Source organism: Podarcis muralis, chromosome 4 (genome assembly GCF_964188315.1).
Source record: "Podarcis muralis chromosome 4, rPodMur119.hap1.1, whole genome shotgun sequence".
Lineage (NCBI taxonomy): Eukaryota > Metazoa > Chordata > Lepidosauria > Squamata > Lacertidae > Podarcis > Podarcis muralis.
This window is the reverse complement of record NC_135658.1, coordinates 4209961-4230051: the sequence shown is the minus strand read 5'-3', so window position 1 is coordinate 4230051 and position 20091 is coordinate 4209961. Positions and strand designations below refer to the sequence as shown.

The window sequence follows — 20091 nt, the reverse complement described above, 5'->3', positions numbered from 1 at the left end:
GAGCCCGTAGTTCAATTTCCAAGCAGCTCCCCTTGCCCTTTTAGCATTCCACTTTTAGCATTCCATCTCCTCTACCTGTGGCATTGTTCAGCAGTGGGGAAAGTGACCTCTTCACACCGGATGTCCATTTGGTATGGCCCTTTCCAGGTTTTTTTCTGTTCATTGTGTTTGTCTTTCATTTGTTCTCCTGTGTGTGTTGCCAGTAGAGGCCACAATTCTGTGGGTACTCTAGGTGGCGCAGAAAGCACCTAGAAGCTTCCTAGAGGTTGAAGTGCCGATCAAACTTCAGTTTTGCGCTCTATAAATTCCAATTAGGAGTACTGGGGGTGGTTCAGATTCTGGGGCAGTGCTTTTGGCCAGCAGAGGGTGTCACAAGGCCAGCCTACTTTCCCTTTAAAGCAAACTTGGGTCTCCAGCTGTTTTTGGACTACAACTCCCATCATCTCTAGTTAGCAGGACCAATGGGGAGAGACAATGGGAACTGTAGTCCGGGAGCTGCTGGGGACCCAAGTTTGGAAAGGCCTCCTTTAAAGCAACTTTTCCATTTTGCCCGCAAAGATGGGACCTGTCCATGTTTGTATCTTCTTGTATTTTGTTTTCCTCTTGACCTTTGTGCAGTTTTAAAAAAAATTCTTAAAAGGGCAAATTGAAAGCGAAATTGTATGGCAAGTAGCAGAAGAATAAAAGGTTGCATTTGAAAAAAACACAAAGAAAACCTGGGGGTGGCCTCCTCAAATATTTTATGGGGGGGCAAAGACCCCTAGGAATTTAAGAGTGGCTGTATTCCCTACACCCACATGTCTCAGAATGCTTAGAACATAAAAACACAACATAAAAACACAAAACATCACATGTTAAAATAGTATTAGATGTCAATAAGAAAAAGGTCTGGTTAAAAAGGTGTAGATTTGCCTGGCTCCTAAAGCTATATAATGGTTTTTCCGACCTTTGTATGGATTCTTTGGTGGGAAGTGAGTTTAGAGCTAACAGTGAAGCTCTTTCCACATTCCATTCACTGATAGGGTTTCTCCCCTGTATGAATTCTTTGATGGGAAGTGAGATTGGAGCTATGAGTGAAGCTCTTTCCACATTCTACGCACTGATAGGGTTTCTCCCCTGTATGATGTCTCTGATGCTTAGTGAAATTGGAGCTATGAGTGAAGCTCTTTCGACATTCTACGCACTGATAGGGTTTCCCCCCGTATGAATTCTTTGATGGGAAGTGAGATGGGAGCTCTGACTGAAGCTCTTTCCACATTCCACACACTGATAGGGTTTTTCCCTTGTATGAATTCTTTGATGCTTAGTGAGATCGGAGCTCTGACTGAAGCTCTTTCCACATTCCACACACTGATAGGGCTTCTCCCCTGTATGAATTCTTTGATGGGAAGTGAGAGAGGAGCTACATGTGAAGCTCTTTCCACATTCTACGCACTGATAGGGTTTCTCCCCTGTATGAATTCTCTGATGGTCAGTGAGATCGGACCTCTTCCTGAAACTTTTTCCACATTCCACACACTGATAGGGTTTCTCCCCTGTATGAATTCTTTGATGGGAAGTGAGACTGTGGCTGTGAGTAAAGCTCTTTCCACATTCCACACACTGATAGGGTTTCTGCCCTGTATGAATTCTTTGATGGGAAGTGAGACTGCTGCTGCGAGTGAAGCTCTTTCCACATTCCACACATTGATAGGGTTTCTCCCCTGTATGAATTCTTTGATGATAAGTGAGATGGGCACTATGACTGAAGCTCTTTCCACATTCCACACACTGATAGGGTTTCTCCCCTGTATGAATTCTTTGATGGGAAGTGAGATTGGTGCTCCGACTGAAGCTCTTTCCACATTCCACACACTGATAGGGTTTCTCCCTTGTATGAATTCTTTGATGCTTAGTGAGATCGGAGCTCTGACTGAAGCTCTTTCCACATTCCACACACTGATAGGGTTTCTCCCTTGTATGAATTCTTTGATGATAAGTGAGAGAGAAGCTATGAGTAAAGCTCTTTCCACATTCCACACACTGATAGGGTTTCTCCCTTGTATGAATTCTTTGATGCTTAGTGAGATCGGAGCTCTGACTGAAGCTCTTTCCACATTCCACACACTGATAGGGTTTCTCCCCTGTATGAATTCTTTGATGATAAGTGAGAGAGGAGCTACGAGTGAAGCTCTTTCCACATTCCATGCACTGATAGAGTTTCTTTCCAATGACATTTTGTTGATGGGATGTGGAATGGGAGCTCTGACTGCAGCTTTCTCCACACTCCAAATTTTTGTGTGGCTTCTCCTCTCTGGGGAATTTTTCGTTGTCACCTTTGCTCTCAATTTCCAATTCATCACAATCTGCAATGGAGACAAAAAGGGATTAGAGCCTCAGGAACAAATGGAGAAGCACTGAAGGGAGTTGGGTGTGTGTTCATTACCTGCATTTTTTGTCATTAACCAACATATTTATTATGAGATTCTGATGAGTTGTTGAATGTTGCTTTGTTTGATATACAGTAGTGGTCAAAATTGTGGAAGACCTTTGGGAAAAAGTGTATTTCAGAAGTTTGCTGGCTCATAGCACCACTTCATTTGGAGTAATGTCATAAAATTATATATCAGTGGAAAGATAATTCGATCAATTATGCTATCGAGATTGCAATCCAAGAAAGTTTGTTCATTTACCCCTATTCTATCAAAATTATAGCCAAATAACCAGAAAAAGGAGGCACTACTTGCTTAGGTTGACTTTTGTCAGTGTGTTATGTGATTGCTATCAAATTGGTTGGTTTTGTGTGTTCTTTCATTTAGTGAGGGTGTAAAACATAATAAAATTATAGAAATGGCACAAAGAGTTGACTGGTCTCCAGAAAGTAAGATTGTACTATTAAGTGAAGAAGGCTACAGTTATGGAGAAATTAGAAGAGAGATTGGGGAAAACTTAACTTAAACTTAAAGTTGGCTTTTCTATATTTTTGAAGAGGTATAAGGAGACTCAGTCACTACAAAATCAGACTTGTTAAGGCAGGGAATGTGTACAAAGGCAAGTGACGATGGGCGAGTGGAGAGACTGTGCCTACATGACAAAAAAAAAATGGGTGTATACAAGATGACATGGCACAATGTAATGGGAAGTTGAGTGCAAGGACTGGTCTAAATGTTAGAATTCTAAGGAAAAAGCCATTGTTATCTCTCAAGCAAAGGTTGAAAAGATTAAACCCATGTTAACTGGACAGCGGAACAATGGGACACTACCTTACTTGACAGGTTGTCTCAAGATATGGCAAAGAGAAATTTCAAATTCCTGTGGGAAGGGAAGAAACCTAGGATTAAACACCTGATCTTAATAGACATAAAAGAGAGAGGAGGCTTTTCCCTACCGACCTAAAAATTTACTACGAGGCAGCCTGTTTCACCTGGCTAAAAGGATTGGTACACGTTGCAGGATCCAGACCTCCAGGACCTGGAAGGTTTTGACAATCGTTGGGGATGGCACGCCTACCTGATATATGGAAAAGCGAAAATTCATAAAAATTTTACCAACCATATAATAAGAAAGACACTCTTTGCTGTATGGGAAAAATATAAAGACCTGATGGAGCCTAAAGCCCCGTGGTAGACTTCTCCAATAGAAGCCATAGCAGTAAAATGGAAAAATACTCAGGAAAGCTGGCCAACATATAAAATACTTCTAAAAAATGAAGATAACCAAATAAAATTAAAAAACTTTGAGGAAATAAGAGAACACATTTCAGACTGGTTCAAATACCATCAGTTATTTGAAAAATTTAAATCTGACAAACAAAAGGGGTTCTCAACAGAAATGTCCCGATTCGAATCTGATCTTGTAAATTCGAAAAGAAAAACTCTTTCCAAAACTTATCGACTCCTCCTTGACTGGACAGTCAAGGAGGAGGGGGTAACAGTGGCAATGGTGAGGTGGTCCCAGGATTTTGGCCATTCAATAACCATGACCCAATGGGAAAATTTATGGAAGATCAATTGGAAATTCACAAACTGTTACACTATTAGAGAGAACTTTCAAAAAATGCAACATCGATGGTATCTAACACCATGGAAACTTTCCAAAATGTATAAAAATGTCTCAAGTAATTGTTGGAGATGCGGAGACTCAGGTACATTCTACATTCTGTGGTGGATATGTAGGAAAATACAGGTATTCTGGGAGAGTATACATGCAGAACTGCAAAAAATGCTAATGATCTCTTTCAATAAAAAACCAGAGGCCTACCTCCTGGGAATAACAGATTTGGATATTCCACAAAAGAGGAAGGGTATCTTTTTATATGTGATGGCGGCAACAATAGTTGTGATCGCAGCAAAATGGCAGAGTAATGAAATCCCCTCTATACAAGATTGGATCGAAAAGCTGACAGAATATGCCGAATTAGATGGTTTATCAGAAAAAATAAAGAATAAATCAAAACAGGAATTTGTTTCAAAATGGGAGGTTTTCAAAGAATATCTGAAAAATAAATATAGTAGTTTAAATTCTGTCGCAGCTTTCGAGGAACTTCAGTAATAGTTGCAAGGTAGGTATAAGAAATTAGATTTATTAAGAATAAGTTTAATTATGATAAAAGTGTGTATTGGCAATAAGTAATATGAATTTGAAATATGGAATAGACAGGAGGTTGGGTCTTTAGTGTTAAGACCAATAGATGTTTTATTGTTTGCTAAGAAAATTATGTGTCTATGGTTATTTTTGTAATTTGTGTGTAATTTGGTATTTGTGTTTTTTTTCTTTTTTCTTGTTGTATAAATAAAAAACTTTATTTTTTTTTAAAAAGGACACTACCTTGCTTGGTAGTGATGGCATGAAAAACGCGAGTTTCTTTAATCGGAGAAGAGGAGAAGAATCAGAGAAGATTTACATCCTACTTGCATTACACCAACTGTGAAACACCCAGACAGTGTGATGATCTGGGGTTGTATGGCAGCAAAAGGTGTGGGCAGAATTTGCGTCATTAATGGGAATATAAATGCGGGAAAATGCATAAACGAAATATTTGAGCCCAAACTGAAGTGTTCCGCAGGTGATATTTTCCCAGATACCAAAGCATTTATATATTTTCAGCAGGATTCAGCTCTATGTCATGTTGCTGCTGTGTGCAAAAGGTGCTTTCAAGATAATGATATTTCACTGCTGGAATGGCCTGGGAATAATAATAATAATAATAATAATAATAATAATAATAATAATTTTTATTTATATCCTGCCCTCCCCAGCCGAAGCCAGACTCAGGGCAGCTAACAACAATAAAACAGTAAAACAGTACAACATAACACTCAAAAATCATTCATTATAAAATTAATTCAAAACAAACCAATGGCAACCATTGGGCCAGAGCTCCGTGAAGATGCCGAAGGAGGGAGTCAGGCTGTGCCCTGGCCAAAGGCCTGGTGGAACAGCTCTGTCTTGCAGGCCCTGCGGAAAGATGTCAAGACCCGCAGGGCCCTGGTCTCTTGTGACAGAGCGTTCCACCAGATCGAAGCCACAGCCAAAAAAGCCCTGGCTCTAGTTGAAGCCAGCCTAACCTCTCTGTGGCCTGGGACCTTCAAGATATTTTTATTTGAAGACCGTAAGTTTCTCTGTGGGACATACCAGGAGAGGTGGTCCCGTAGGTACGAGGGTCCTAGGCCGTATAGGGCTTTAAAGGTTAAAACCAGCACCTTAAACCTGATCCTGTACTCCACTGGGAGCCAGTGCAGCTGGTATAGTACCGAATGAATGTGATCTCACAGCGAGGACCCCATAAGGAGTCTCGCCGCGGCATTCTGCACCCGCTGGAGTTTCTGGGTCAGTCTCAAGGGCAGCCCCACGTAGAGCGAGTTACAATAATCCAGTCTGGAGGTGACCGTCGCGTGGATCACAGTGGCTAGGTCAGGGCGAGAGAGGTAAGGAGCCAACTGCTTAGCTTGGCGGAGATGGAAAAATGCCGCCTTTGTTATAGCTGCAATCTGCGCCTCCATGGAAAGGGAGGTGTCGAAGATTACACCCAAACTCTTAACAGACGGTGCTGGCACTAATTGCACCCCCGCAAGAGATGGGAGTTGCCCCCCCCCCCCAATGCCATATCATCCCGTCCCAGCCACAGGACCTCTGTCTTTGAAGTATTTAGCTTCAACCAGCTCCCACGTAACCATCCAGCCACAGCTTCCAAACATCTGGTCAGTGTGTCTGGGGCCGAGTCAGGATGGCCATCCATCAACAGATAGAGTTGGGTGTCATCAGCATACTGATGGCAACCTGAATAGCCCACACTTTAGTCCAGTGTTTTTCATCCTTTTTTGTGCAAAGGCACACTTGTTTCATGAAAAAAATCACTCGGCACACCACCATTAGAAAATGTTAACAAATTTAACTCTGTGCCTATATTGACTATATATAAAGTAATTCTCTTGAATAGGAATCAAATAAACACAAAGAAAGTATTTTATAATTACTTTATTATGAAATAGTAAGTAAACAGAAATATGAAAAATTATAAAATACTTTATTTTTAAATCTTTCGAATTTTTGAATTTTTCCCACGGCACACCAGGCAACATCTCGCGGCACACTAGTGTGCCACGGAACAGTGGTTGAAAAACACTGCTTTAGTCCATACTGAATAGCCCACACTTTAACCCAATCAGAAATCTCTGGAGCCGACTAAAGAAACTTGTTATTCAGAAGCAACCCAGCAATAAAGCCCAATTAGCAGAGGCAATAATTCAGTCCTGGTTTCCCACTATTACAGCTGCAGAACTAAAAACTTGGTTCACTTCAAGTGAAGGCGTTGTAAGGCCGTAATTAAAGCTAAAGGTTACCAATGGTCACCAAAGGTTTCACGTTTTTTCTTTATGACTGCTGTTCTAATAAATACTCCTTCATAAAATTCATTGCATTATATTCTTCATTAAATTATCTTTCAATTGCTATATAATTTTATGGTATTACTCCACACAAAAGTAGTGTTATGAGCCATCAAACCTCAGAAATACACCTTTCAAAATAGGTTTCCACAATTTTGGCCAATAGTATAAGTTGTTCATTTTAAAGTTAATGTTCTTTATATATGGGATCAGATTATTATTATTTATGTTTCATTTTTATATGTGTGTTGGAAGCTGCCCAGAGTGGATGGGCAGATGGGCAGGGTATAAATATAAATTATTATTATTATTACTACAGTGGTACCTTGATTTAAGAACAGTCCTGTTCCAGAAAAGATTAAGTTTGTAAACCGAGGTACCACTGTATCATCATCACCACCACTGCTACTTCTACCTGAAATTCAATAAGTCTAGGTCTTCTTCTCTGGGATGAATTTTGTTTGGCCCAGTCATGGCACCCCCTCCATCTCCAATGTCAGTCGTCTCTTTGGTCAACCCAAGACTGACAGGAGCAAAAGCAGAAACAGAAAACCTGAAGCTACTTATCTTTCCTAACAATTCTGAAGCTGACATTGAAGATGGCCTGGGCAGTTGAGACCACCCCAATCGTGGTAGAAAAAGGAATAATCTGAGGAAGATTGTTCAAAGAGAAAACTGTAAGTTACTCTTTATTGTGGGGGTGTTAGGTTCCCGGGTGTTATAGGGGCCACTATTGAGCTCTGTGGAAATTTATGAGGTTGGTCACATAGAGGTATTTTTTGTATTTCCAGGCAGATATGACGATCCCACAGGGAGCCTTACCAAGAGAGGCCATGATCCCACAATTCTCCTCCATGACGTCCTTATGCAGAGCTCTCTGGTCAGGATCCAGCAACGCCCACTCCTCGTCCGTGAAACGAACAGCGACATCTTCAAAGCACACTGGACCCTAAAAGAAAAAGGGAAATGTCCTCCTCTGAGACAGCAGAAATATGATCTGCTCCACAATGCTCTGTTGCTTCCTTCCTGTAAATTGCGGTGTTGTTTCAATAGGATTGCTTTGCTGCACATTTTATTTATGGATGCTTATTTTATTCTAAGTTTAAATTATGGGTATTCGTTTTTGTGCAAATAGGTGGTACTCCACCTTGTGTTTTCAGGCCACTATTTGTTCTCATTTGTCCACTGCTTAGAAACAAATTTTTGCATTCAGTTATCAATCTAGAAATAAAATAAGCCTATTTTGAATGGCCATTTGTCTTGGATGATCTAGCAGAGATTCCTGCATTTCAGGGGGTCTCCTGGCTCTAAGAGACAAGCAGGGAGGGTGTCTTCTGGCAGAAGGAGAGGGAGCCACCGGTGGCGCCTCCTTCTCCTGACTCACATCAGCCTCTCGACCTTCCTCTCCCACTCGCCTCCTTCCTCTTCTGCCTCTGATTCTGCACTGCATTCTGCCACAGAGTCTCCCAGCTCACTAAGCCCTGTTTCCCCTTCAGCTTCTGACACCTCCTCTTCCCAGGCTTCTCCCTCTTCTCCCTCTGACTGCTCATCCTTCCTCCACCTCCACTCCTTCGGCTCTGAGCCATCTTCCCTTCCTGGTTCCCCGGCTGTTTCCTCCCACCACTCCTCTGTGCCCAACCAGTCCATGATATTGCTCCATCCCTCGGCCTCTGTCCCCACAAGGCAGCTTCCCCTGACCTGATCTGGTTTCACAGCCACTGCTTCCCTTCTGCCCCCATGAAAAGGTGGATCAGGAGGTCTTGCCGGCATCCTTCTGCCACCTGCAAGAGAAAAAAGGTAAGCAGGAAGCCAGGAGTGCCTGCTTCTCTCACAGGTGAAACAGGGAATCTCTAACTACAGATGGGCCTTTGAGAAAGCTTTACCTGCTGAGAGCATTTAGACATTTGTGCCTATTTCATATGTTTGTTTCTACAGAAATACATCTCCCCTCCTATGGACCCTTGTTCCCAACTGTCTCCCCCCAAAACAAGATGAAAAGATGAGATGGAAAACCAACGGAATGAGACCAGACAGAGAAAAACCACCTTTCTCCTTACCCAGTGGCCTCTCTCTAGTGTCCAACGGAGGCCTCTCTGCCTCACAGGAATCCAGGTCCATTTCTGCAAAGAGATCCTTTCCCTGAGAAAGAAACAAGGATTCAAAACAGAGAATGGGGAGAAATACTAGAAAGAGAATGACAAAGACTTGAAGGGTGTGAGATCTCATTCCATGGATGCTTTCCCAGAAAATAGATGGGCCATCAGCAGACCATTATGGGATGTTCTCTGTCCTGTTTGGAGCCCCTTGGGAGTATCCAGAGGAAAGTCTCTCTCACCTGCTTTCTCTCTTCTGCCTGACTCAGGAGGAAACCTTCGGCCAGGGCCACCGCCTGGGAACTGGTCTCCACTCCGCATTCCCTCACCCAGCTCTCCATCTCTGGTGGAAGGACAGCCAGGAACTGTTCCAAGATCACCAGGTCCAGCATCTCAGCTTTCGTGTGCCTTTCTGGCTTCAGCCACTGGTGACAAAGTTCGTAGAGTCGGCTGCAAACCTCTCGGGGTCCTTTGGCCTCCTGGCAACAGAACTGCCTCAACTGCTGCCTCTGCACCTCTGAGCAGAGGGTGTCCTCCTCACCCAGGATCTTCTGCACAGAGTTTTCCCAGAACCCCCCACTGCTCCCAGTTTGGATGGCATGGCCTCTTCCTGCTTTGGGGCCAGCTGAGTCTCGCTCATCCATCTGTGCTCTCAGGAAGCCTCTGAGAGATCGGAAGGAACCCTTTGGTCTTCTGCCAAGTTCTGCCCGTCTAAATGAGAAGCTCTAGCAAATCCTACAAAGCAAATACATTGTTCTGTTACAGAATTTGTAGGACGGGGGGGAAATGGTTCCCTGAGCAAGCATGGATGAGTCTTGCTAGGAACAAGGGGAAGAGGAAGAGGAGAAGAAACAAGTCTCTAGCCTTCAAGCAATGCAGAATGTGGAGGCAACGGAAGGGATTTCTGTCAGATTAATCAACCTGGTTTCTCCATCCTTCCAGTCAATTGATGACGTCGGAACCTACTGACAAACGAGTCGTTTCTATCTCGTGAAAAATGGATGCTTGGTTCTAGTGGGCGTCCTCAGGAGTTGTTCCCCCCACCCCCACTCCCCTGCTTCTGTCTCCTTTTCTTGCACTTGGACTCTCTCCCGCTCTCAGGACAGACCTCTGGGGTGGGGTCCCTTTATCTTTGCCCTGAGGGCCAGGTATGTATCTGGCCAACCCCCTGAGCCATTGATGCCAAGGTCCCTGGAGGCTCAGTGAGTAGCAGCGCCCATTTCCAGCAACAATCCCTTTGGGGCAGAGAGGATGTGGTCCTAGGATGCCCTGCTCTGGGTGCGAGGGGATTGCTGCAGTGGCCTCCGTGGGGAGCTGCCCTGGGAGACACTGGGAAACTGGCCCCCAATGCAGCAGCCAGACTATGGGGTGGGATCCCTCTCTTTATTCCTGGCCTTTCTCTCCCACCTTTTTTTTTGGGGGGGGGCTAGTCCATCTCCTGTTCAGCTTTGGAAAACCATTTGCACATGTTTCCTCTGTTATGCAGTGAGGCTGAGCGATGTCACACAGAGTTAAAGTGCCAGGGACTCCTTTGTTTTAAAAAGGGAGATTTCGTGGGAGTCAGGGATCCTCTGATCTGCAGGAAGGAGAGCGTGGCAGACCTGGCCCCTCCCTGGCAGGCAGTGGCGTAGCGTGGGTTGTCAGCACCCGGGGCAAGGCAAGTAATTTGCGCCCCCTAACCCGTGGATTTTAGCACTCGAGTGCGAGGGGCCCGCCCAGATGTTGCGGCCGGTGCGGCCGCCCCCCCTGCACCCCCCACGCTACGCCACTGGGGCTGGGGGTGAGCGAAGGAGCCAAGGACCATCCCCAAAAGGCTCAGCAGGAATTTATTAAATTAAATTTTCATAAGGACCAAGCGGGCTTTCTACCGGGAAGACATCTATCTGATAATCTGAGGAATGTAATTGACATTTTGGAAAAGCTTGATGTGAATATAAACACTAAAGCAGTTCTGTTATTTGTGAATGCGGAGAAAGCCTTTGACAATATTTCTTGGAGTTTTATGAAAAAGAACTTACAGGGCATGGGGGTAGGCCAAGGTTTTGAAGATGGTATAGGTGCAATATATTCTGAATAAAAGGCCAAGTTAATTGTAAATAATGTGGTTACGGAACAATTTAAGATAGAAAAAGGGACACGACAGGGGTGCCCAATTACCCCACTGCTTTTTATATCGGTCCTGGAGGTCCTGCTGAATATGATCAGAAGGGACCGGTTGGTTAAAGGTGTACAGGTCGGAGCCAAACAGTATAAATTGAGAGCATTTGCAGATGACCTAGTTTTGATGCTACAAGAGCCAGAATCTAGTACTAAAAGAGTATTAGAATTAATTCAAGAGTTTGGTCAGGTGGCAGGATTTAAATTGAACAAGTCAAAAACCAAGGTTTTAGAGACTGAAAGGGAAACATTGACTGAAAGGGAGAAGTTTCAGAATGAAGCAGGTTTAACTGTTGTGAAGAAAGTGAAATACCTGGGGATTAACATGACAGCCAAAAATGGAAATTTGTTTAAAGATAATTATGAAAAATGTTGGTTGGAAGTGAAAAAGGACTTAGAAATTTGGTCAAATTTGAAGCTTTCCTTGTTGGGTCCAATTGCAGCTATAAAGATGAATGTATTGCCTAGAATGTTGTTTTTGTTTCAAACACTGCAAATTGTGGACAAGATGGACTGTTTCAAGAAGTGGCAGAAAGATATTTCTAAATTTGTCTGGCAGGGCAAGAAGCCCAGGATAAAATTTAAGATATTAACTGATGCAAAAGAAAGGGGTGGATTTGCCCTGCCAGATTTTAAACTTTATTATGAATCAGCAGCGTTTTGCTGGCTGAAAGACTGGCTGCTTCTTGAGAACACAGACATTTTGGATTTAGAAGGTTTTAATAACGTTTTTGGGTGGCATGCATATTTGTGGTATGACAAGGTTAAAGCACATAAAGCATTTAAAAATCATATTGTTAGGAGAGCTTTGTTTAATGTTTGGATTAGATACAAGGATTTATTGGAAAATAAAACCCCAAGGTGGTTGTCGCCAATGGAAGCGAAAGGTCAGAAAAAGCTCAATATGGAGGCCAAATGGCCGAAATATTGGGAAATTTTGGAACAAGAAGGAGATAGACTGAAACTGCAGAGTTTTGAGAAACTAAAAAACAAGGTGCAAGATTGGCTGCATTATTTTCAGATAATGGAGGCTTATAATTTGGATAAGAAAATTGGCTTCCAGGTGGAAAAATCTAAATTAGAAACAGAATTGTTAGATCCCAAAACTAAGATTTTGTCAAAAATGTATAACTTGCTGTTGAAATGGAACACTCAGGATGAGACGGTCAAATCGGCTATGATTAAATGGGCACAAGATGTTGAACATAACATTATGATGGCTGACTGGGAACAGTTGTGGACCACAGGGATGAAATTTACGGCATGTAATGCCTTAAGAGAAAATATTATGAAAATGATATATAGGTGGTGCATGACCCCAGTCAAGCTTGCAAAAAATTATCATTTGCCCGATAATAAATGTTGGAAATGTAAAGAAAATGAAGGTACATTTTTTCACCTTTGGTGGACGTGCCCTAAGATTAAGGCTTTCTGGGAAATGATTTATAATGAATTGAAAAAGGTATTTAAATATACCTTTGAGAAGAAACCAGAGGCCTTTCTCCTGGGCATGGTCGGCCAGTTGGTGTTAAAAAAAAGATAGAACTTTTTTTATGTATGCTACAACAGCAGCAAGAATACTAATTGCAAAGTATTGGAAGACGCAAGATTTACCCACTCTGGAAGAATGGCAGATGAAGTTGATTGACTGCATGGGATTGGCAGAAATGACTGGCAGAATCCGCAACCAGGGAGAAGAGACGGCAGAAGAAGATTGGAAGAAATTTAAGGACTATTTACAGAAATACAGCAATATTAAGGAATGTTGAATGATGTTGGATTGAAATTAAGTGGTTTCTAGTTGTAATGGTATAAAAGGTTAGGAAAAAATGGTTTTTTAAAGTAAAAGTTTAAGTTTCAAGAACTTGGATAGAAAATAAGGTGTTATTTAGCGGTAATGCTATGAGATAAGGATTTGCTGAACAAATAATTTGAACTAGAAAACAAGAAGGGGAGGTATGAGGAGGTCAGGGAAATATGTTATTGAAAAATAAGTTGTGAATTTTATGTGTTTTTAATATATTTTTTCTAAATTTTTTTTGCATTTTTCTCTTTGTATAAAATTGAAAACTTTAATAAATATCTTATTAAAAAAAAGGAATTTATTAAATTTATTATTTGTGGAGCCCCCGCGGGCCGAGGCAGCCGAAGCCCCCTCCCCTTGGGCGCCCGGCGGAGGAAGGAACCACGGCCCGCCGGGCGGCCAGCGGCCTCTCTCCCGGTGCTGGGGGCGCGCGGCGGCTTCTTCTTCTCCTCCTCCTCCTCGGGACTCGCTTCTCCGGAGGCTGCCCCAAGGTGAGCCCAAGCCTTTCTCCCTGCTCGGCGTCTGGCTGCCTTGCTCTGCCGCTGGGGCGACAGGGGGGTGTGTTGTGCGTTGCGTTCTGCCTCCCGGGGCGGGAGGGAGCATCCCGGAGCCGCCTCCGCCTCCTCCTCCTCCTCCTCCTGCACGGGGTATGTGCCAGAGGAGGATCCCCGGGAAATGGCCCTGGGCGCTGGGGGGTCTGGGCGGCATCCTCGGCGGCGGCGGCGCTGAGCGAGGCGAGGAGGGGAAGCTGCCGGCGGGCGAAGGATGCGCGGGCTGAGCGAGGGGCGTCCCCCTTCCCTCTGGACTCGCACCCCCCCCCCCCAGATGTTGCGCCCGGTGCGGCTGGCACCCCCCACGCTACGCCACTGCTGGCAGGACCCTCTCCTCCCTGACACCCTCCCCTGCTGCAGCCCTGGGACCCCCCACCAGATCCCAGAGAGAGGAGACTCACCAGATCCCAGGAGGGGGCAGCGAATCATTCCTTGCAGGAGAGACACAAAGCAACACCCCCCTTCCTTGCAAGAAAAGGACTGGGGAGGGAGGGGCCTTGGCTCTGGAGGACCTGCCCCCCTTGCTTCCTGGCCTCTCTAAGAAGGAAGATCACTTCCCTTTAACCCTTGCCAAGCCGAGTCCCTCCAGCTCAGCCCTCTCTCAGATTCTTATTATTTCTTATGGATTATTTCTTATGGATTTAGGGGGGCAGCCCCCCCCCCCGGCTAGACCAATGCCCAGATATCCTTTTGGGGGTGAGGCTCTTGGCCGGACTCTGAGCATCTCCCTCCCTTGGCCGGAAACCAGAGGAAGAGCTTGCAGGGAAAAGGGCTTTGCAGGAGGCAAGGAAGCTCCTCCTAGAATTCCGGAGTGGAGAGATAGGAGGGGATCGCAGGGTTATCTAGTCCAACCCCCAGCAAGGCAGGAATCTCCGCTAAAGCATCCATGGCAGATGGCCGTCTGACCTCCCCTGAGAAACCTCCAAGGAAGGAGAGTCCCCCACCTCCCAAGGGAGACCTTTCCCTGCCCAACTGCTCTTAGGTGTCCCTCAAGGCAGCGGGTCCTGAGTTCTAGCCCTGCTGAAATAATCGCACTCAGCACTGAGCCAGAAACAATTACAATGTGAAAAACCTTATAAGAATAATTCAAAACATCAAAACTAACAACCTTAAGTCTCTGAAAGTCCTTAAATGAATCACGGCGGCAGACTTTACCTAGCGGAGAACAAGCTGAGCACTGTTCCAGAGTATTTTTCATTCTCACGTAATTATATCTATTTGAAAAAAGATTGGTTAATGAAGAAATGACTTATCTTTCTAATTTCAAGTGTTGAACACATTGGCTGATGAAGAATTCAATGAAACAGTAGTTGTTATCTGGAAACACTGTTCATCAGAGTTCAGAGTTGCACTTGAGAACTGGACATTTGCTGATTATACAAAGTTTCACGAAGACAACAACAAACAACAACAAAGTTTCACAGCTTGTTCTCCACCGGGGAAAGTCTGGCACCATGATTCATTTAAGGACTTTCAGAGACTTCAGTTTGTTATTTTTCATATTTTGAATTATTCCTATAAAGTTTTTCACATTGTAATTATTTTTGGCCATCGTGTTGCTTCTGATATAGCTGACTCATATTTTGCAACACAGAAATAATTGCACTGGCTGCCAAGGAGGTACCAAGCGAAGTTGAAAATAAATCATATTCTCATCATGAATAACCAAAACTTTCTTATGCATGTTCCTATGCAAACATGCAATAGTATGCAATTTTCCCTTCCAGAAATGCTTACTTGCTAATTCAATGGACTAAAAAAGGATGGTGGTTGTTATTATTTTTTACATTGATATACCACCCTTCATGAAGATCTCTCAGGAACGTTTAAAACATAGAACATATTAAAAGTAGACAAATGATGCATCACCTCAAATTCTTTAAGGGAGGGAGATGCTCAGAGTCCAACCAAAAGCCCCCCCCCCCCGAAATCCATAAAAAATAATAGAAATATGAGGTTCTGCCAAGCGAGAGAGGGCTGAGCTGGGTGGACTCAGCTTGGCAAGGGTTAAAGGGAACCGAGCTGCCTTCCTAGAGAGGCCAGGAAGCAAGGGGGGGCAGGTCCTCCAGAGCCAAGGCCCCTCCCTCCCCAGTCCTTTCCTGCTTTGGTGTCTCTCCTGCAAGGGCCGAATCGCAGCCCCCTCCTGGGATCTGGTGAGTCTCCTCTCTCCCCCCCCCAGAGGGTGCAGTGGGGAGACGGGGGGGGGTCCCAGGGTTGCAGCAGGGGAGGAGGCCTGGGGGGCCCTGATCTGCTCATGTGGGGGGGGGGACCCCAAGTCAGGGAGGAGAGGGTCCTGCCAGGGAGGGGCCAGGTCTGCCACGCTCTCCTTCCTGCAGATCAGAGGATCCCTGACTCCCACGAAATCTCCCTTTTTAAAACAAAGGAGTCCCTGGGACTTTAACTCTGCGTGACGTCGCTCAGCCTCATTGCACAACAGAGGAAACATCTGCAAATGGTTTTCCAAAGCTGGACGAGGAGGTGGACTAGCCCCCCCTCCAAAAAAAAAAAAACAGCGGGGAGGGAGGAAGGAAGTTAAGGTGGGAGAGGGAGGCCAGGAATAAAGAGAGGGATCCCAGCCCAGAGTCTGGCTGCTGCATTGGGGACCAGTTTCCCAGCGTCTCCCAGGGCAGCTCCCCACGGAGGCCACTGCAGCAATCCCCTCGCACCCAGAGCAGGGCATCCCAGGACCACATCCTCTCTCTCCCAAAGGGATTGTTGCTGGCAAAGCAGCCGGAAATGGGCGCTGCTACTCCCTGAGCCTCCAGGGACCTTTGCATCAGTGGCTGTGTGTTAATAATAATAATAATAATAATAGAATAAAAAATTTCCCGCTTATATTTCAAGGGAGGTGTCTTTGGCCCCGCCCACTTGGCCCTCAGGGGGTTGGCCAGAAACATATCTGGCCCTCAGAGCAAAGAAAAAGGGACCCCACCCCAGGGGTCAGTCTGGAGAGCGGCAGAGAGTCCAAGTGTAAGAAAAGAAGACAGAAGGAGGGGAGTTGGGGGGGAGCAACTCCTGAGGACCCCCGGGTGAGGACCCCCACTAGAGCCAAGCATCCATTTTTCACAAGATACAAATGACTCCCTTGTCAGTCACTTCTGACTTCATGCATTGATAGGCCGGAAGTAGAAACCAGGATGATTAATCTCACAGAAATCCCTTCAGTTGCCTCCACATTTTGCATTGCTTGAAGGCTAGAGACTTATTTCTTCTTCTCCTCATCCTTTTCAAAAAGATAGCTCATGGTATGGGATGCGGTGAAGTCCAGCCCTGGTTCCCAGCAAGACTCAGGGAACCATTTCCCCCCCTGTCCTACATATTCTGTAACAGAATAATGTATTTGCTTTGTAGGATTTGCTAGAGCTTCTCATTAAGACGGACAGAACTTGGCAGAAGACCAAAGGGTTCCTTCCGATCTCTCAGAGGCTTCCTGAGAGCACAGATGGATGAGCAAGACTCGGCTGGCCCTGGAACAGGAAGAGGCCATGGTAGCCAAACTGGAAGCAGTGGGGGATTCTGGGAAAACCCAGTGCAGAAGATCCTGGGTGAGGAGGACACCCTCCACTCAGAGGTGCAGAGCCAGCAGTTGAGGCAGTTCTGCTGCCAGGAGGCCAAAGGACCCCGAGAGATTTGCAGCCGACTCTACCACTTTTGCCACCAGTGGCTGGAGCCAGAAAGGCACACGAAAGCTGAGATGCTGGACTTGGTGATCTTGGAGCAGTTCCTGGCTGTCCTTCCCCTGGAGATGGAGAGCTGGGTGAGGGACTGTGGAGCGGAAACCAGTTCCCAGGCGGTGGCCCTGGCTGAAGGTTTCCTCCTGAGTCAGGCAGAGGAGAGAAAGCAGGTGAGAGAGACTTTCCTCTGGATACTCCCAAGGGGCTCCAAACAGGACAGAGAACATCCCATAATGGTCTGCTGATGGCCCATTTTCTAGGAAAGCATCCATGGAATGAGATCTCGCACCCTTCAAGTCTTTGTCATTCTCTTTCTAGTATTTCTCCCCATTCTCTGATTTGAATCCTTGTTTCTTTCTCAGGGAAAGGATCTCTTTGCAGAAATGGACCTGGATTCCTGTGAGGCAGAGAGGCCTCCGTTGGACACCAGAGAGAGGCCACTAGGTAAGGAGGAAGGTGGTTTTTCTCTGTTTGGTCTCATTCTGTTGGTTTTCCAACTCATCTGAGGGTTCTTTTCATCTTGTTTTGGGGGGAGACAGTTGGGAACAATAATCCAGAGGAGGGGAGATGTATTTCTGCACAACAAACATATTAAATGGGCACAAACGTCTAAATGCTCTCAGCAGGTAAGGCTTTCTCAAAGGCCCACCTGCAGTTAGAGATGCCCTGTTTCACCTGTGAGAGATGTAGGCACTCCTGGCGTCCTGCTTACCTTTTCTCTCTTGCAGGTGACAGAATGATGCCGGCAAGACCTCCTTATCCGCCTTTTCATGGGGGCAGAAGGGAAGCAGAGGCTGTGGAACCAGATCAGGTCAGGGGAAGCTGCCTTGTGGGGACAGAGGCCGAGGGATGGAGCAATGTCATGGACTGTTTAGGCACAGAGGAATGGTGGGAGGAAACAGCCGGGGAACCAGGAAGGGAAGACGGCTCAGAGCCCAAGGAGTGGAGGTGGAGGAAGGATGAGCGGTCAGAGGGAGAAGAGGGAGAAGCCTGGGAAGAGGAGGTGTCAGAAGCTGGAATGGTAACAGGGCTTAGTGAGCTGGGAGACTCTGTGGCAGAATGCAGTGCAGAATCAGAGGCAGAAGAGGAAGGAGGCGAGTGGGAGAGGAAGGTCGAGAGGCTGAGGTGAGTCAGGAGAAGGAGGAGCCTTTTGCCAGAAGCCACCCTCCCCGCTTGTCTCTCAGAGCCAGGAGACCCCCTGCATTGCAGGAATCTCTGCTAGATCATCCAAGACAGATGGCCATCCAAAAGAGGCTTATTTTATTTCTAGACTGATCACTGAAAGCAAAAATTGGTTTCTAAGCAGTGGACAAATGAGAACAAATAGCGGCCTGGATTCACCTAACCAGCCCCCCCCCCATTCCTTTCCCTCCCCATGTCCCCATGAACCCCTTGAATTTGGCTCTAGGGCATTGGGAAGGAACCTTCCCAGAACACCTCACAAGGAGAGGAGAAAGTGGACCCTTCCATCAGGGAAACTAGAATGCTTGCATAGGCAGAATAATGTGGAAAACACAAGGTGGAGTACCACCTATTTGCACCAAGATGAATTCCGATGATTAAAATGCATATTAAAATAAGCATCCATAAATAAAATGTGCAGCAAAGCAATCCTATTGAAACAACACCGCAATTAACAGGAAGGAAACAACAGAGCATTGTGGAGCAGATCATATTTCTGCTGTCTCAGAGGAGGACATTTCCCTTTTTCTTTTAGGGTCCAGTGTGCTTTGAAGATGTCGCTGTTCGTTTCACGGACGAGGAGTGGGCGTTGCTGGATCCTGACCAGAGAGCTCTGCATAAGGACGTCATGGAGGAGAATCGTGGAATCGTGGCCTCTCTTGGTAAGGCTCCCTGTGGGATTGTTATATCTGCCTCAAAATTCCAAAAATACCTCTATGTGACCAACCTCATATATTTTCACAGAGCTCAACAGAGACCCCTATAACACCTGGGAACCTAACACCCCCACAATAAAGAGTAACTTACAGTTTTCTCTTTGAACAATCTTCCTCAGATTATTGAACAATCTTCCTCAGATTATTCCTTTTTCTGCCACGATTGGGCTGGTCTTCACTGCCCAGGCCATATTCAATGTCAGCTTCAGAAAGATAAGTAGCTTCAGGTTTTCTGCTTTTGCTCCTGTCAGTCTTGGATTGACCAAAGAGACGAGTGACATTGGAGATGGAGGGGATGCCATGACTGGGCCAAACAAAATTCATCCCAGAGAAGAACTAGACTTACTGAATCTCAGGAAACGTAGCGGTGATGATGATGATGATGATGATGATGATATTAATACAGTGGTACCTCGGTTTACAAACTTAATAATAATAATAAGAAGAACAACAACAATAATAATAAGAAACTTAAAATTTTCCGGAAGAGGACTGTTCTTAAATCGAGGTACCACTGTAGTAATAATAATAATTTTTATTTCTACCCTGCCCATCTGGCTGGGTTCCTCCAGCCATTCTGGGCGGCTTCCAACATATATATAAACATGAAACATAAATAATTATAATCTGATCCCATATAAAAAGAACATTAACTTTATTTTTATTTTTTTACCAATCAATTTTTATTGTTTTCTTTACACAGTCATTTTACAATACATTAAATCACATATATACTTTTAGCTCTGCCGAGCTTGCGACTTCCCTCCTTCCCTTCAGCAGGTATCCCTTATTTTCTCCAGTCGCGTATTTTAATTTTTGCCCTTGTATCTGTCTTATACATTGTAGGAGTTATTTCAATCCTGCCAGTGTTTTTAAATCTTTTACAATTATCCTTTAAGTACACAGTACATTTACTCCAACTTTCCTGAAATCTCTGATCGTCCTGATCCCGAATCCTGCCAGTCAGTTTGGCTAATTCCGTGTAGTTCATCATTTTCGTCTGCTACTCCACAATGGTGGGAACTTATTGTAATTTCCAGTTTGGGGC

At 45.0% G+C, this 20091-nt stretch overlaps 2 protein-coding genes across 2 annotated transcripts; one reads left to right on the top strand and one right to left on the bottom strand.

The window, feature by feature from the left end:
• Positions 1-723: 723 nt before the first annotated feature.
• LOC144327632 (uncharacterized) lies at positions 724-13947 on the bottom strand. Its single transcript, XM_077928038.1, has 6 exons — positions 13873-13947; positions 9202-9694; positions 8924-9005; positions 8565-8647; positions 7689-7815; positions 724-2345 (listed from the first exon to the last, which is right to left on the bottom strand). Exons 2-6 carry the CDS (start codon positions 9601-9603, stop codon positions 1177-1179), a joined length of 1863 nt encoding a protein of 620 aa, XP_077784164.1. The 5' UTR covers positions 9604-9694; positions 13873-13947; the 3' UTR covers positions 724-1176.
• A 1530-nt stretch (positions 13948-15477) lies between these two features.
• LOC114605040 (zinc finger and SCAN domain-containing protein 31-like) lies at positions 15478-17734 on the top strand. The gene is made up of 3 exons (XM_077928042.1): positions 15478-15624; positions 16823-17315; positions 17508-17734. Exons 2-3 carry the CDS (start codon positions 16914-16916, stop codon positions 17649-17651), a joined length of 546 nt encoding a protein of 181 aa, XP_077784168.1. The 5' UTR covers positions 15478-15624; positions 16823-16913; the 3' UTR covers positions 17652-17734.
• Positions 17735-20091: the final 2357 nt, after the last annotated feature.